General features: G+C 34.1%; 2 protein-coding genes across 2 annotated transcripts in view; one reads left to right on the top strand and one right to left on the bottom strand.

The window, feature by feature from the left end:
- On the top strand, positions 1432–6472 carry LOC105158670 (ER lumen protein-retaining receptor-like). Its single transcript, XM_011075499.2, has 6 exons — positions 1432–1779; positions 3290–3555; positions 3660–3775; positions 5678–5751; positions 5835–5898; positions 5997–6472. The coding sequence occupies exons 1-6, from the start codon at positions 1689–1691 to the stop codon at positions 6031–6033; spliced, it is 648 nt and encodes a 215-aa protein (XP_011073801.1). The 5' UTR covers positions 1432–1688; the 3' UTR covers positions 6034–6472.
- Positions 7141–18391, bottom strand: part of LOC105158671 (chromatin assembly factor 1 subunit A) — a 12739-nt gene continuing 1488 nt past the window's right edge. The window contains exons 2-12 of the mRNA XM_011075500.2: positions 18091–18241; positions 17535–17630; positions 13233–13309; positions 10121–10203; positions 9301–9361; positions 9057–9124; positions 8897–8978; positions 8516–8599; positions 8341–8418; positions 7824–7943; positions 7141–7553 (exon numbers count right to left, since the gene is read on the bottom strand). Of these exons, the coding sequence (XP_011073802.1) occupies positions 7377–7553; positions 7824–7943; positions 8341–8418; positions 8516–8599; positions 8897–8978; positions 9057–9124; positions 9301–9361; positions 10121–10203; positions 13233–13309; positions 17535–17630; positions 18091–18241 (1077 nt within the window). The 3' untranslated portion in view covers positions 7141–7376. The remainder of the gene's footprint in view (positions 7554–7823; positions 7944–8340; positions 8419–8515; positions 8600–8896; positions 8979–9056; positions 9125–9300; positions 9362–10120; positions 10204–13232; positions 13310–17534; positions 17631–18090; positions 18242–18391) is intronic.

The raw sequence follows: 18391 nt of genomic DNA on the forward strand, positions 1-18391 counted from the left end.
TAATTCTAATGCGAGGAGCTAGTTGCACGTTCAATAGGTCCAACTCGAGGTATTTGGGCCTGGTTTTTCACAAGCCTTGGAAAGAAAACTTGAAAAAATTACATTAGTGCTCTAACACTCAACTCAGTATATAATGATAGAAATACGAATTAAAATTAAAAAGCATAATGTAGAGCAGTAATTCAGTGTAAAGGTGCTTTGAGCAACAATGGTATGCATGTGAAAGTGTTAACAAAACGTTATTCTTTAACGAGAGAAGATGATCCTCTTTATAGACTTCGCTTTCTGCCCGTTGGAGAGTCTGGTTCCCTTGAGAGTCAGGAAGAGATTGCTAAAGGATATACTCCAACTATCATTAGGCCTTTTCTTGTCCATGTGTTTTAAGATTTTTAGCTGTTGGGAACTTATCTCTTCGAATTGAATCCCTTCCTTGGATATAGCCTCTTCTTGAAAGGGGTGGTTATATCAACCCAAACCTTCTCCCCAGGTCTTCGCCCTTCCTTCCTGTTAAAACTCATCCACGGTGATTCACACTTTCTCTAGAATTGAGTGAGCGGTCCTAATGGACCTCCACAAGCTTTCCTAGGCTTTTGTGACCCTTTATAGGCTCCCAAGAGTCACCTAGCGAGTTGGACCTCCTCTAATGGTTGAAGCTAAAACTCTTTTTACTTATAGGCCTCTTAAGGAGTTGTCTTATCTCTTGGACTTCATTCCACGTAGTCTCCTTCTTGGGCTTCCACATCTTTGGGGCATCAAATTGATTATCACTTATATTCATAAAATTACGTAAATTTTAGTATATTAATTTTTGTATTGTGGTTTTAAGTTATTTTTTTAAATATAAATTTTTTAGTATTTTGATATTTAATTAATATATCCTATAAATAAATGTACTTTATTAAAAATATTTAGACAAAACAATAATTTAGTTTAGTTTATAATATATATAATAATTATCATTTATATTCAATATTTAAATTTAAAAAGTGATTTTAGTATATTAATCTATGTATTGTGATTTTAATTATTTTTCAATTTAAAAGTTAAACTTTTTAAAAATTTTGTGTTTTTACATTAACCTAATATATCTAAAATGAGGATCAAAGAACATTGATTTTTCTCATATATAAAAAAAAAAAAAATGAAGCCTATTCACAGAATAGACAGAAAAGTATTCATTAATTTCTAACAAAGAAGGAATTTCATGCTGTATTTTAATAATTCAAGAAATTTTTGACCTATAAATATAAAATTTAACATAAAGGGATTTTGTGTTATTGAGTGTTGTGCAATTTACCCTTTCTTAAAACAAAAAATTGAAGATTCTTACACGCCTCAAATCGCGATCTGATTGGAGGAGACACGTCCGGATACCTCAATCACGTGCGACATCTTTGTCCGTCTCTTTCATCTTGCAACGGTCCGTCCATCTTTCATTTCTGTTCTTACCGGCCCAAGTGTCTGAAATAAAACAAGAATTGAGTTGCACGTTTCTAGAATTATCTCAGAAGGATCTCTGTAACCAAAGAAAAGACCCCAGAGGATCTCTGTCGCAGATCCCAAAAGAAAACCCGAAAAATAAAATAAGGGAACGTTATACCCAGATCTGTCTGTCTTCCGGACAGTTTGAGAAATTGAAGGAAAACAAAATTTGTGATTGATTTGCAGAGGGGGAAGGGGGAGAGAAGATGAATATATTTAGGCTAGCAGGGGACATGACCCATTTGGCAAGTGTTCTTGTTTTGCTCCTAAAGATTCACACTATTAAATCATGTGCTGGTATGGATTTTTGACATTTCTTCTTTCCTTGTATTGCTTCTCAAGATCCAGACAAGTTCGATTTTACTTTTGGGAGACCAGTTTATGATTCTTACATGTTCTTATTTCCACATTGTATACACGTGTGCGTGCGGGGGTGTTTGTGTCTGGTATGGTTTTGAATGGAACTGAGTGTGTGGGTGCGTGTGTATACACTGTCTATGTTACTTATCGTGTTCTACCTTTATGAGGATACGCATATAATATTGTATGCATATGCGCCCACGCTATTTGGTTCTTGAATTTGTATGCTATTCTCTATTTCATTGTGAGTGGAGGATTCGACGTTTGTGTATCTTTGAGAGTGTGCCTTTTTTGTATTTTAGCCGTATGAGGGAATACATAGTTTTATGGTTTAAGGCAACTTTTGGAGATGGTTGAGGATGTTGGAAGGTGGGTTCTGAAGAAGTTTCTGTGTTGGCTTCAAATGTGTTTGATGATTGGTAGCTTGTAAGCTAATATATAGGTCGAATCTGAGTGAGGTTGATGTCAATTTGGTTACCATCAAGTGCTATAGGGTGGATTTTAGTATGGAGACCTACAAGAGTAGTCAGGCTATCTCTTTCTAATGGTTGAGAATAACTAAAGGACCTGATTTGTAAGTCTTTACTTGAGTTTGTGGAAGTAATTTGGGAGCTCTGTATTATAACCAGCTTTTTTTGCATCTAAATTTGCTTTGTGAGTGATAATGTGCACTGATCGAGCATGTCAAGTGTAAAGGAACTATCACCATTTTCCTGGTGATGCATGCATACTTGCAGGGTGCCAGGTTATAAAAAGATAGCGTCGAAACTCTAGTTCTTAAATGATTGATCGATTTCCAGCTCTCTCTATCTCCAATTCAGTCAACTCTTAAGTGTAGGTAGCAAGGTAGCTCAACTTATAGGGTACTGAAGACACATAGCGAGTAGAGAGGAGAGAAGTAACTCGTACGACAGGTATAGGGTCAATGAAATTGATAGAAGCAGGCAACCAAGCTCCAATATCGGGTATTGACAAAATACCCCTTTTTGGTACGGGCCTCAGGTCAGGAACGGGAGTGAGGGTAGAGTATGGTATCCCGAGAAGGAAAGGTGTTTATTGTTAAGTATCAGATTATGTGGTATTCATTAATCTTTTCACATTACCCTCTAGAAACAGCGGAGGTGGTAGTCGTTTATTTCCGTGCAGATTGATGAAGAATCGCCTTTGTTTCACCAACTACTATGAAGTGCCAACTAAAAATCCTTTTTGAGTTGTGTGTCCTTTAGTAGAGGAGAGGAGATCTGCAGTCTGCAAATGATATTATAGTGAGATCATATACGCACGTAATCTATGCTAATCGTCCATAAATATACTGGCTTGTGCGGGTAGACATTTTCCTTGTTTTCTTTTCTTCAATTTGATTCTGATCCACACATGTTATGGCTCATCAAATTTCTCCGGCTTCTTAATCATCTTGTTTGATGTTGATTTTATTTATTATATGCAGGCATTTCTCTTAAGACCCAGGAGCTCTATGCTATTGTTTTTGCTACTCGGTACTTGGACTTATTTACAGACTACATCTCGCTCTATAATACACTGATGAAATTAGTATTTCTGGGAAGCTCTTTCTCAATAGTCTGGTATATAAGGCATCACAAGATCGTCCGCAGATCCTACGACAAAGACCAGGACACTTTCCGCCACTATTTTCTTATTATACCATGTTTGTTATTAGCACTGCTTATAAATGAGAGGTTTACCTTCAAAGAGGTACTCTGATCCCATCAGATAGCCCTTTACTTGTCTTCATTTTATTGTGAACAAATTGTCAGAAACCTTTATATGTTTAAATTTTTTGTGATGTGATTAACCAGGTTATGTGGACATTTTCCTTGTACCTTGAGGCTGTTGCCATCCTTCCTCAGCTTGTCTTGCTGCAGAGAACAAGAAACATTGATAACTTGACTGGGCAATATGTTTTGCTTCTAGGGTAATTGATTACTTCCTTATTCTCACTCGTAGTGGCTGAAAATACTGTTCATCAGTAAACATTGTGTGAATCGAGTCTTGGGTCAAGTTGGGGATAGTGTTGCTTGTTTAGGTCCAATTAAATTCCATCCTTGACTTCAAAAATCCATTTTCTGCATTTACTTGTTTGCAACTTTTCACAATGTGAGCATATATGCTTGTAATATGTCTGCTTGCTTTTGCGATTTACCCTAACATTCCTGAAATCAGGAAGATAAACGTATATCAGAAAAATGATACTTTAGCAATTTCTCAGTCATTTGCCTATTATATTCCTATTTTTCAACCTTCATTCTTGTCAAGATTTGGCCACACAACACTAATATACTATGTTTAGCATTATTAAACAATAGGGTTTGATTTGGATTTGGAATTGAAAAGAAAGGGAACTGGATTTGGCGTCAATAACGTGTTTTGGAATAATTAGAAGTTTTAAGAAATTGCATTCACCATTACTCTTCATGTCCTTCAATGATTTACTGGGTGAGGAATATATGAAAGAAGTACCTTTTTTTCTTAGTTACAAATGGAAATCCCATCAAGTACCCCTTTTGAAATTGAAACATACCAACTTCGAATATAATCAAATGTGATCCATCTCATTAATCTAATCATGCCAAACACTATAATTAGGACCAATCAATACGAAAATCAACAAACTCCATCCTCTCTGGATTGCAGCTGCTGGTTACTTAGCTATAAACTTAATGCTGTTATTCATGAATGATTGAAGCAATAATATACAGGTTAAAAGTAAAGTAGTTCAAACCTTCCTCATTCTGACCTCTCTCCTATGCTGTTCTCACTTTCACATGCCTTCATAATTCTGCTTCCTCATCTCTCTCAATTTTAGGCCAACATTTATGACCTGTTTAATTTCTGATCAAGAGTTGGTATACTGGATTCACAGTCAACAGCTGTTGTAATGACACTTTCTTTTCATTATTCTGGTTCTGTTTATGGAAACAGAACTAAGTAGCATTTTTTGATCATTGTTGTTGTGAGTGACGGCAATGTAGACAATGTTAGTTGGAGGTGACAGTGCAAAACATGTAGATTTGTATATTCAGTTGCAAGGCCTGTTTAACTTTTGGTTGGTCTTAATCTAAATGGAACTCTTCTATTTGCTCTTTTTGCTTTGTTGGCTGGAATATTTTTACAGATAATATCTACTTTGTATTATCTGTTGGTTAGCCATCCGCAACACTTTTTCCCTATATTTTAATGTATAGGAGAAGAAAGAGATGGAAGAAATAGGATGAGTGGTGAACGAGTCTATGACTAGGATAATATATAAATTATTTGTAATAGTAATCGATTGCCTGTAAAGACTTAAAGTTTCAATTTGTTTTTTTTTTTAAGTAGCTAAAAGGTTCCTAATTGTTCACCCTTCATATGTTCACGTTCTTTTGCTTACTGCATGATCTCTTATACTCAGTTTGCAATAGCAAGACGTTATATGTAATAGTAGTATTGTAACATGATACATTGGATAAAAACTATTGAAAAATGACTCTTAGAAAGTTTGCTCGGAGACTTTAGTAATTGGAATTATGTAAGTTTTGTGAAATTGAGTCTGAGAACTAATTATCTACTTCCCGTGGAACAAACCTATTTGTCTAAGAGTTTCATGGCGTACTCAGTTTATGACTTTCCAGTTCATCATATAGAAAATGATTTGAAAACTTGTGATGCACGGTGTCCCAATGGGTACCTGAAATTAGTAATGTCAATTTTTACTTCTGTATGACAAAGACTTGTTATTGAAGATGTTGCAAAAGTGTTGTCTTCCCCAATTGCTGAAATGATTTTTGTAGGTTCTGATTTAGTAGAGATTTGATCAAACACGCTCTGTATCTTGCAGTGCATACCGAGTGTTGTACATCTTGAACTGGATTTATCGCTACTTCACCCAACCACACTATGTCCACTGGATAAGTAAAGTATGCTTGGCACATTTTCTGCAAACATTTATTTTCTATACTCACATGAAAAATTGATGGGAAACTGGTTTTCTGCAGCTTGGATTTCAGGGCTTGTCCAGACGCTGCTTTATGCCGATTTCTTTTATTATTACTTCCAAAGGTAAAAAACTACCTTAGCATTTGTCCATCTGTAACAATAAGCCAAAAAGATTCCATCTCCAGAACATAATTAATTTGTCTCTGATTTCATCATTTCAGCTGGAAAAATAATGTAAAGCTCGAATTACCTGCTTGAAGCTCATGCTCGCAGAAGATAGAAGTCCAAAGAATTTGGAGAAACATGCAGAAAACATATAACCCCCCCCCCCTTTTCAGGCGTTCTATCTCACCATCTTTGTGCTGTCTTGTGGATTATCGATATGCGAAACAGGATTATCATATGTAACCTGGCGGAAGCTGGTTTTAAGTGACTTATGCTTAGTTGTAAAGGTATTGAAGCATAAATGCGCCAAGTCCAAGATTTGGGTAGGGAATTAGCATAGTTATTGACAGGTAGTTGCATAGCAAGACTCGATTTTGGATTGGTGCAGAGTTTGGGATTCAGAGTAATACATTAGCATTTGCCTGTAGCTTTTTTCATGGCTTCTTGTCCTACTATAGCTCTTGGATGAATGAATGCATCTCCTCCTGTAATCTTGGGATGACTAAAACTAGAGGGATCCGTGCAAGAGATAGTTATATGAAAAAGGTTTATTAGAAGAATTTACATTCCTACTAACAAATTCTGTGTTTGGATAATTTTAAAGCCTTAAAATCCAAAATTAAACTATATTTTGCAGGATATTAGTAAAATTTCAAATTCTTTTGATACGGACTCATTAGAAATTATTTCTGTTACATTCTCTAAAATTTAAATCCATAATCTTGCTTGTTCCCAAGCTTAAAGAGTTTGCTTTCATCTCTAATCAGTTGTGCCTTACTATATACACTGTTGACGTCCCCTATTTTGTTCCAATCTTATGAGTTTCAAAAAACTTGTAAGAAGGGACCACTGCTCCGGACAGCCATTTTTTGGTTTCGCAATACCAATGGTTGAACAGTTAAATTCCACCAAAATCGACCATCGTGGCCGAGCATGTCGATGAGAAGCAACAACATTTATTTGGAGAAACTGCTTTACTGAACTGTTCACTGGGGCAAAATTAGTTTAAATATTAATAACACAAAAATAAAACATTAAGGAAAATGAATTAAAAGGTAATATAAATAGAGGCATTTATTTCTTTAAAGCCTAGTGCAAAATAGATTCTTCTTATCAGCATAGCTAATCTACCAAGTTGTGGATGTAGAACATGCTGCTGGACCTAGAGGCTAATCTACCAAGTTAAAGCACAAAATTAAGGAGAAAGAAGATAATTAGTTGAAATAAGTATATTTTCACACATATAAAAAGAAAAAAGAAAAAAAGACAAACCAACCAACTTCTAGAAGAGCCTTCTTCCAAGATACTCAAATTTTGGTTTGAACAAAGATTTCCAGGAGAAAAGATCCAACTCAAATGATTTCTATCTTTGTAATACACAGATATGACAAACAACCATCCTCGATAATGTAAGAAATTTAGGTACAGGGAAGAGATCAAAGAACTCCAAAGAACGGATTATTGATGGCACTGTTTAACTCGCTCCCTGCAGAGTGAAGCACTGCAATGTCAACTTTCTCTCTCGGAAGATACAAAAACTCACCCCCTTCGATTTTCTCAAATCCACAGAGTTGCAGAAACTCAATGCTCCCTTTCAGTTTACCAACTCGGTCCTGTCCATCATAATCAAAGTATGATAGCCAACAAAACTGAATATGAGGATCAGCATGAAAAACTGAATTGTGGTTTATTAAAAACTATTCACTTTGCATGTCCAGGTGTGAAATTCTCATATTGGGGGTTTTTAGCATTCACCAGTTAGAAAAAGTTTGCACAGACAAAGTAAAGAGGAAGACAAAATAAGGTCGTTAGAGAAAATACAGGCGTCGATATATACAATGGGGACAAAGTAAATATAAATTTAACAGTTTAATGAACAGCACCTGAAAATTAGGGTTAGTGACTCTAATTTTGCGGTATTTCTCCTCATTCGGATTCGTCGCAACATTCTTTGCAAAAGTTAAAAGCGTGTTGAAAGCCGTCTTGACTTTGGCATCATCATCCTAGCCAATTAAAAACCCAAAATGTATTAAACCATGCTGACAGAATTAAAGCATAATGTCAGCCTAGGCACAATTACTAGGAACAATTCTTCCAAAAATCAAAATTAAAATGTAGCTCAATCATTTCAATTCTTGAAAACAATGTTCCCTGAACATGTAAGATGTCATTAAGAGCAGTATGCTTTTGTCCAGTACGTAAAACTAAGTGTGTTTTACTCAAATAAGCTCATGATTCCTCTGCAACACCTATATATCCTGGACAGAAACGTTTCTTCTGTGCAGAACTTGCACATATTCTTCTGTGGATAGTAAAAGTCACCCTCACCAAAATGCAAGACAAACTCCTATTTTAAATAGCATATTACAATTCATTACAATAATAAAAGGTTGCTATTACCTTGTGGTTCTGTTTAATGGCTCTTAGGCACTCTCTCATTTGCTCTGCCTTTGTAGCTGGCCTGACAGGCAGGAAGCTCTGCAGTTTAATTTTGAGAGGAGTAACTCAGAACAGCATATAAGGGTACACAAAATGGAGCAGGCTATGTAACTGAAGAATCAAGTAAAGCAAATACTTTTTTTTCCTCCACAGGCGGAGCAGAAGGTTTTGCAACAGCTGGATCTTCCGGGGGCAACCCAAGCTTCCTACGTCTTTCCGCCTGTTATACCAGAGGCTGTTTCTACTCAGAGCTTGAAGGAATTGATTTAACTGGAAAAGAAAGGGAAGCAAGAAGGAAAGAATACTAGTCTAAGAAAAACTTTATATCTATCACCCTGCAAGCAGAATAGGTATCCAGGAAAGTTATCATGACATGATTATCAAAGGAAACCAACTCCATTCTAAAACTCTAAAGCAGACATTAGAATACAGTAAAGGAGTGTTTCTGTAAACTTTTGCTTTGAAAAGCACATATTGTAGGGACAATGTAAAAGATATAGGAGGATATCACATGGACCTTATCTTCCTCCAATTTTTGACGAATTTTCTCCCTAGCTCGTTGTTCTTCCTCTTTCTCTGCTTTTCGCAAGGCCAGTAAACTGTAGCACAACCCAAGTCATTGAGTATATCGCCACTATTATCAATATCTAAATAGATGCAGACAAGTCATGTCAAACCGTTTTCTTTCATTTTCTTCTTCAATGCGTTTTGCTTCAAGAAGTTCCCTTCCCACTCGAATTCTTTCCTGCCAAGTTGTTTGAAACCATGTTACAGAAAATTGTGAGGAAATTGCATGAAATAATAGATATGCAGAAACTGCAAAAAAGTATATCAAAATATAAAAAATAACTAGAAATGATGCATTTACAAATTGAAAGTCAGATATGTTACATAAATTTAGACGCGAATAAACAACTAAACCTTCTCTCTTTCTCTCTCCATTCGTTTTTCTTCCTCTTCTTTCTTTTTGCGAGCTCGCTCCCTGAAATTTACAAAGTGGTTCGCAGCAGGAGTAAATAAAACAAAGAAATAAATATATGCAAAACTATGACATGCTATCAAGCATGCCAACATCATCTGGAATATAGGAGCAGGAGAAGAAACTGAGGATCATGAAAACATCCAAATGATGCTCAGTAACTGAATGGCAAGTATGAACAATGCCTGCAAAAACTGATTTAGGTATGCAGACTTATTCTAGCATGTGCCGCTTTTTTGAGTAACCCAACTTTTTGGGCTAGTTTACTAGGTAGGATTGGGCCGCGGTCTAGTGTTCACTAGCAAGTTCACTAGCAGATTGTCAGGCTCGGTTTGTGCTGAATTAGCATGGATAACTTGGGTGAGATAAGTATCCAGCCCGATACTGTTGGACCCATTGGATGCGAATTGTCTGTAATATCATTGTAGATTGGGACCACCTGAAGATTCTTTGGTCAAATTGGGAATTTTGCACTTAATCCCATATTGTATTCTATGTATTAGATGGTGTAATAGCACATACATACTTTTATCATCTTCGCAAGAAAATACAGTAAATGTTGAATTATTAATCCATACCCAATCCTATTCCAGATTTCATCCCCATTTATCCTATCCACCATTTTTCCCATACAAAAAAGTAAACAGGGCCTTGCTGTAGGGCAGGAAGCTATTAATACGTAGAATACTTCAATGAACAAGCAAGCAATACAGTAACTGCAAGAAAAGATGAGGAAAAAGTCCATCAATGAGTCAATTTTACCTTAATTCTTGTTGTTTCTGCTTAATCTCTTCTGGTGTGAGGGATGACTTAGCAGCCTCAGGCTTCTTGGAACTTGCAGGTACCTAAACATTCGGCCGGAGAGAATACAATAAAGTTCATGCTCTAACTAGCCAAAATCAGAAGACATTGATGCAGCAGTAGTACAGGAAGTAGATATATAGTGTTCTGTTCGTAAAAGCTCATATTATCTATATAATATATTAAAAGCTCATATTATCTCTATAACATCTTTACAAAAAATTGAAAGAAACTCCAGTTTCACTACACATTCTGAACTAACAAATAATGCTGGTACTTTGAAAGTAGAAATCTGATTACATGTGTTATACATATAATGTAAAATACTTGACAAAGAATATTAAGTTTCAACAAGCATACATTCATCTATTTAAACCATAAATATTATTAAATTGTTGTAATTTAACTGAATATTGTACACATAGAAAATAGACTCCAATACCTAATAGAAATACTAATTATAGTCATGTAGTTATTTCTAGTTCGTGTCATAATTGTAAACCAATAATATTGTTTTAGATATAAAATAGTTCTTGCATAATATCAAGATAAATAAAACACATATCATATTTTGCTCCTGATCAGTTCTTCTATATTCATGTTTTATCCATGTCCACGAATCGTACTATCCCTCCCTATATTTTCAGCCAATCTTTCACCCTAACTTCAAAGAAAATTACATAACATACTCGTATGTATTAAATGCTGAATACCTCACCACAAGTACTAACTAGGCTAAATATAATTTGAGAAAAGTCGAGAAAGAAGCCATAACCATGTTGTGCTGTTGCTGAATGGCAATGACAGCTTAAAGGAATGATTTTAAATAGCAAAATCATTTAGGCAGACACGCAGTAAAAATTTCAAATAACAGAAAAACAAGTTATCCAACAAACATCAGAGAAGATCAGTGGCCAATGGATCAAACCCAATAGACATGCTATTTACAAACTTGATTTTCATACTAAACAAACTGAACTAAAGCAGGAGAGTGTATAAAGAATGGGTCTCTTCGATCCTGAGCCCGATACACAAGCAGCTCAAAAAAAAAGAAAAAATAAATCAGCAAAGATTTGGAATACGTAGCCACATTTCAATTTTAGATGGAAGGTAACTTTTACCCAAGGTTAAACCAAATCAATGTCACGGTGATACACTTGTCTGTGATTAATTTTTTTTTTTTTTAATTGTACATCAATCACACTTCTCTAGTATTGACTAAAGAAATTGATTGTGCTTGCTTGTGACATACATCTCATCACTCTATCTGACCAAATTAAGATAGTGTTTAGCCGTAGAAATAATTTTAGCATTCGGAAAAAAAGAATTTAAACACATTTCACTAATTTTAAGGATAAACATATTATATTACCTGTACAATCATTACTTTTTTTTCCGTAACATATTTTACACATCACCTTTTATAATTGCATTATTATGATTATTTGAAAAGAAAAATAACCACTCTTAAATTTACAAACTATAATATTTTACTGTCTCTTGCAAGGATAGGATATTAAATTTTCCTACCATCTTATTGGTAAATAGTTGATGTCATTATACACTGAGATAATATAATATTATTCTGTAGTTAGAACTGGATTTCAATAATTATTTTCTCAAAACTATAAAGAAATATTAGAAATCTAATTTAATTATCCTAATTAAGAGTAGATCAGTTAATTTTTTTTTACTTGAAGATACGTGCCAGCTCTTGCTTGCCCTGTACACAGTACCAGGCTCAGGATCGAAGAGACCATAAAGAATGTAGGAGTCGAGTTCAAAAATAAAAGTTCTACTGTTTGGGTAGACGAGCTTATTTTATTAAATATGCATGGTTCCTTTGCAATCATGCATTGACCTTTTATTTACAAGCTTGGGGAACTATGGCGAACCAATATAAAAAGACAGGAAATTGATGACAAGGCAACTGGACCCTTAAGACCTGATCTCATTTAATTTACTGACCAGCAGGAGGAGGGAAGTGAATAAAGTAGAAGTCCAGTTCCCAAACAAAGTACTCCTCATTCCATGGATAAGCTTATTTCAAAAAAATATGTATGCTTCCTTTGTAGTGATGTACGTTTCACTTACAGCCTTGTGAAGTCTAATAAATAAGCAAAAAGGTAATAAAAAAAAATAAAAAGAGGATTAGGACAGGACCCGTTTAACGCCTGATTTAGTTCAAATATTGAGTGATATATATAACAAGAGCTAAGACTTAATTAACATTTTTGTGCAATCTGGTCTCACCTAAAATAATATTGTTGCAAGTTTTAGATTTTATAATGTAGCAAGCTCTTACTTAAACTAATTAACTTAAATTATGAACATGCATAGTTTATTATAAACAGATGCATATAAACTGCAAGGTAAGAATTAAGAAAAGAGCTCTTTTCTGTTTTCTTTTGTGAACTATTTTCCTTCTTCTCTTCTTTTTCTTTTTATTTTCTGTGTGTTGTGGGGGGTTGCAATTATTCTTTTTTTATTTGAGTACAAAAAATAAAAAAGAAGAATGGCAAATGTCCCGTCAAACTTTACTGCATGTCGGATTTGGAAAGTTATCAAAGATCCAACAGGATGAAATACTAGATCATGATGTATGAAGTGAGTTTACATCTGAATCCTAGCAGAGCTGGAATGTTAACAATGCAGAACTTTTATAAATTAAAAATACAAGGTAATGCTACTCCTTAGATAAGTACATCCCAATTTCTTGACATGGGAGACAATCAGCTTTTTTTTTAAAATTTAGGGATTGCATTTTCTTTTAGATTTTTTTTTTTGGGCCTATAGTGCTTTCACAGGAGGGTAAATGCAATTAAACGTTCCTAAAATAGCATGTCATACACTCATCAGAACGTAGCTGTCAATTTGCAGTTCCTGCTTATCATCAATGTCATAAATGAGCTGTGGGGATATGCGCATAATTCATTGTTGCAACTCAATCTAAATCAGGTCATATATTTGTATTACAAAATAGGGAAGGCATGTGAGACAATTGGGGACGGGGATGAGATCTCCAACATACCATGTAAGTTGTCAATAATGCATAAAGAACAAGAAAACATACCAACGGCATTTGGTCAATGTCGGGATCATTCTCATGTTCAACTATCCAATTTGCAGCTGCCTCAAGGCTAACATTGCCTGGAAGAAAAGAACACCAGTATTAATCCACTAATTTAACTTCATATATTTGGGACAAAAAAAAATCACAAAATTTAGCAAAACAAGCAATGTACACATCAAAAAAGCAATTAAACAGTCTGGTGGAGTACTTTTCTTTTATGTGTGTGTGTTTGAGAGAGAGATTGAGAGATGTGCACATATCTCGTCTTGACATCAGCGATAACTTGCAGAAAAGTACATAATAGAAAGTGTGACAATACTGAGGCCTTTGTTTGTTTTCATTCATCTGTCGGAAATGCAAAAAGAGGTTTGTTTTCATGTGATTTTATCTAAAAATATTTTCATCAACTTCTCATAATCATTACTTTTTCTATATATACACATATACAGACACATATTACATATATTTCAATTATTAACTTAATAAAATAACAACATATATTGTTAACCTGATGTCGCACCACTAACAACCTTAAAACAATAAATGATACAACTCCAGATTTTGTTCAAATATTTGTTGTCACAAACAATAAAAGTGCACACACCTTGTCAACTAATCCAAACATAAACCAATACAAAAATAAAAATAGATCTCTCCGCTTAGAAATTAAAAAATGAAAATGAACTCAAATTCTCTGTGAGTTTTCTCTGGTTCTGCAATCGTTTTCAATGTGTACCAACCAAAGTAAGTATAGAGCCAAGGAATAGACCCTAATGACATTCAAAGCTTGACATATGGCTCTCCGCGTGTTGGAGTCAATCTCATATAGCTTATTGATAATTCTTGGTTGTTAGAAAGCAGGCTATGTATAGAGTAGTTTTTGGTTGTTTTGGCATGGTGTACGAACTTTTTTTGAAAAAAAATAAAATATATTCAAGAAGATGAATGTTTGGATTTGTTTCTTAACGTAGCACTTTTTTCAGTTTGCTGTGCCGCCTTACGTTTTGACCATAAATATATTTCTTATTAATAAGTAATTTACATATGTAGAAAAATCTATTTATAAATTAAACAATTGAGAAATACATATATTTATGTACATGTATTTTGATGATTATGAATTTTCAATAATATTTTTGAGGAAAAAAGTTTGTAAACTTGAGATATAATTGGTTCTATTTTTGGAAAAAGATAAAAACCAACAATTAAAAAGAACCAAACGTTTTCAGCTTAACTAGAGAGTGAATAGGACACCAAAAGAATTCATCTTTTTTTTGGGATAATTACGTTTACACCCCCTCACCTATTGCCTTTTAGACAAATCAACCCTGCCTTTTGAAAAATTATACAAACCACCTGGACAACCTTTAAAACCCAAAAATGCCCCTGTTGACTAGGTCAACCTTTAAAATAATTTTTCAAGGACAGAAATGCCCTTAGGGGTGTCTCTGTGATTATCAAAAGGTAGGAGTGTCAAAGTAATATTTATGAAGATAAGTAATGAGCCCATATATTTTTTTATTATTTAAACCAATTTTTAATTTAAATTTAAATTATTTTATTAACTTTTTGTATTGAATCTCTATATAAAATTGCACCTTTAATAATTAAAATATTCAATTATTCAATTAATATATAAATAAAATTAGTTAACAGATTAAAAGTTTAAATTAAAAAATTATCACACTAGTATAAAATATTGGAAATTATTAAAAGGGATAATTATTTAAATAAAATACATAAATTATTTTTAATTTTTATTTTAGTAAAACTTAGTTATAAATAAAAATAGAGGATAACTAATCTTTTAATTTTGATGATTTGAAATATTTTATATAAGTGTGATAAATTTTGTAATTTAAACTTATAATCTATTAACTAATTTTATTTATATATTAATTGAATAGTTTAATATTTTAATTATTAAAAGGTGCAATTTTATATAGAGATTCAATAAAAAAATTAATAAAATAATTTAAAATTTTAATTAATGGTATAAATAAAAAAATATATATGAGGTCATATTATTCATCTTCATAAATATTACATTGACACCCTTTCTACCTTTTGATAACTACAGAAATACCCCTAAGGGCATTTCTGTCCTTGAAAAGTTATTTTAAAGGTTGACCTAGTCAACAGAGGCATTTTTGGGTTTTAAAGGGTGTCAAGGGTGGTTTCTGTAATTTTCCAAATGGCAGGGGTGGTTTGTGTAAAAAGGCAATAGGTGAGGGGGTGTAAATGTGATTATCCCTTTTTTTCAACAAAAAGAACTCACTATCTTATTCATAATACCTCCATTTCTCCAATACACATAAACCCTAATCTCCACCTTAATCAACAAAGATCCTTTCCCTGCTAATTTGAGTTAGGTTTTTCAGCTTCTTTCATTCGCCTAAACATTATATTCTTTTCATCCTTTCTCTTGAACACTAACATATAAGGAATCAAATATAAGAATCATTTTGATCCATGACTGTTTGATCTACAGGATAATATCTACCTATTCCACTTTTGTTTTTCTTTTTAGTTTGACATATGCAAGCGTATGAATTAGTTATTACCCAAGATGGATGATTATCAATGTTGATTTAAACCATGCATATCTGATCTTGGATAACCCCCGTATTTACCAAGAAATGGTAGTTTATTGCTACAATTCCAAATCCTATTCAACCAAAATTCCTTTTGGTAACTACAATGAGTTACGGCGGGAAAGGTACTTAACCATATGAAAGTCCAAGTTGGAAAAGAAATCTAAGACATACACTATATTTGTGAAGCTCTTTACAAATGAACCCACGCCTCTTCATATTCACCGAGTTTTATAGCTAGAAGGGAAACTTCAAGCAAATATGATCCATATAAAAAGGCCAATTATTAGATTCCAAAAAAATAGAACTTGAGGTATATTCATTACCTAATTTTTCAAGTATCCTCAATCCGAAACCATATAATTGTCATTGTAACTAAGGTAATTCCAGAATCAATGATTTACCATTGACATAATAGAAGTAAACGGATGAACCAAGAGCAACTAACATTCATCTTCACAGCATAACACCTTTTCTTCCTTACCTTCATAATCTCATTTCATCCGTCCGATCTGTAATACATCCACCGCCAACACTCTCAACTCTCTTTTTCCGTTTTTCACCTTTTCTGGGACTTAGTTAAACACTATCATTTATCATGTACGAAGTTCTTCGTCAATTGGAGGAAAAGAGCTCAATGCAAGATTCTTTTCTATATGACAAACCTACTATCTATTTATATTAATCTCTCATTAGTGTTTTTAAGTTTTTAGTTAACAAATCACGCATGAATTGCCAGGGTTACTCACCTAGCACAGTTATATCGAGAAAACATAAAGAAAATTATACCAATTCCTGTGTTATTAACAAACTGTGGTGCATTTTCATGTACAACAACTTCAAAAGTACAAATTCATCACATAGCATGCTTCTTAAGCACTAGACTTCAGCACATCCAATCAAATATTCGTTGGTTTCTCCACCACAAGCAGCTAAATATTATGTTAAACAATCTAAAGTATTAATAAATTTTTGCTTCACCTCCCTTCCAGATAACATCAAAGATCCAATTCATTTAATATTACTAAGTTCAGGTTACAGCCCATAAACTCTGATTTTTCACAATAGCAGACAACATGTGAGGGTCCAGCTTTCTCAAATTATCTTATGCTGACAACTGGCACAAGCAGCGTTGTGTCTTCCCCGTCCTTTTATCTAGGAAAGTTCTTCTTACTCTAATGCCCACACTGCATACGGAATCATGGATAAAACTATCTCATGAGGTTCCAACCCAGCTTTAATAGGTCAAAAGAAATCCTTGAAACATACTACAGCACTAGGTGGCGAAGAGCAGCACAACAAAAGGACAGTATCTTTCTAAACTACACTAGGACCTCAGATATGCGACTTGTCTGACAAAGCACCAAAACATTTAGGGGAGATGCATCACTTGTTCAATCAAGTAATTAACCAGAAATCAATAATATTCCCCAATTATACATTATTCAGGATAGTACTCAACAACTAGCAAAATAAGGTCTTGCATGAAAAACAAGAAACCAAATCCTTTCCATACTGATTTCTGGATCATGTGATAGCCTTGTACTAAACACACATGCTGGTAAAAAGAAAAAAGTAGGAAAAACAAATTGGAAACTTTGCAACACATAAGAACAGAATTGTCTACCATCACGCGATCCTAGTCATAAACTACCAGGAGACAAGAGAAGACCAGCAGATATATATTTGTATTTAAACGAGAGGATACCAGAAAAGTGAAGTGCACGAGTTGCTCTTTCTTTAGGAAATCCCATTTCCTCAAGTTCTGAGAGTAACTGCTGATTGACTTCAGGAACAATCATCTCTAAACAAAGGAAAACCATCAGGCAGCAGTGCTAGGAGATGATACTAACACTAAGAGTGCAGTTAAACAACACCACTAGCCACACATTTATCAGATAAAGATGTTCAATGTCAATGCAAAGATGTCTTGCAAACTCATGTCCTCATTCTTGAATTAATCAAATCAACATCCAGACAAATTAACTTCAGAATGAAACAAAAGGTAGGTTGAGATCGTATTCTGAAGATTTCCACACACACACCCGGGGGGGAAATAAAAAAGAAACAATAATGCCTGTCCAACACGTCCTTCTCCTCTCAAACTAATAAAACAAATGTCGACAGACTACAAACTAATAGATCCTCAACTTGGAATATATATGTTTTATACAAAAGAGTTAAGCTTTCTAGAAGAATACTTTACACCTAGCAGACACATGATCAAGAATAATGAGCCAGATAACCACACAGAAGATGACTACCTTCTTCTTGACTGCTACTACCACCGCCAGCCTCCTCCATCTCCAGATCCTTCTCAGGCTTTGGAGCTTCCAAACTTATTGGTTTAGCGGCCTCAGAAGTCTTATCCACAAACTCAGTGTGCCCCGTCCTCTTTGTATGCAGATCACTCTCCTGAGCTCCGTAAGGAAAGAAATTAGAAAAACCAGATGCCACATGCAATATTCTAAATTACAGAGCATTGTAAATTGACTAATCATTGATTATAATTACATGATACAAAGACGTGCAGGTTTCCTGGTGCAACCTTTATAATAAGACAAA

The sequence above is a fragment of the Sesamum indicum genome, linkage group LG3, assembly GCF_000512975.1.
Source record: "Sesamum indicum cultivar Zhongzhi No. 13 linkage group LG3, S_indicum_v1.0, whole genome shotgun sequence".
NCBI classification, from domain to species: domain Eukaryota; kingdom Viridiplantae; phylum Streptophyta; class Magnoliopsida; order Lamiales; family Pedaliaceae; genus Sesamum; species Sesamum indicum.

Bases quoted from the DNA above. Each gene is read 5' to 3' on its own strand.
- LOC105158670 (XM_011075499.2), top strand. From the start codon at position 1,689: ATGAATATATTTAGGCTAGCAGGGGACATGACCCATTTGGCAAGTGTT. The intron at 1,780-3,289 runs GTATGGATTTTT...TATTATATGCAG, and splicing joins CACTATTAAATCATGTGCTG to GCATTTCTCTTAAGACCCAG. The intron at 5,752-5,834 runs GTAAAGTATGCT...GGTTTTCTGCAG, and splicing joins ACACTATGTCCACTGGATAA to CTTGGATTTCAGGGCTTGTC.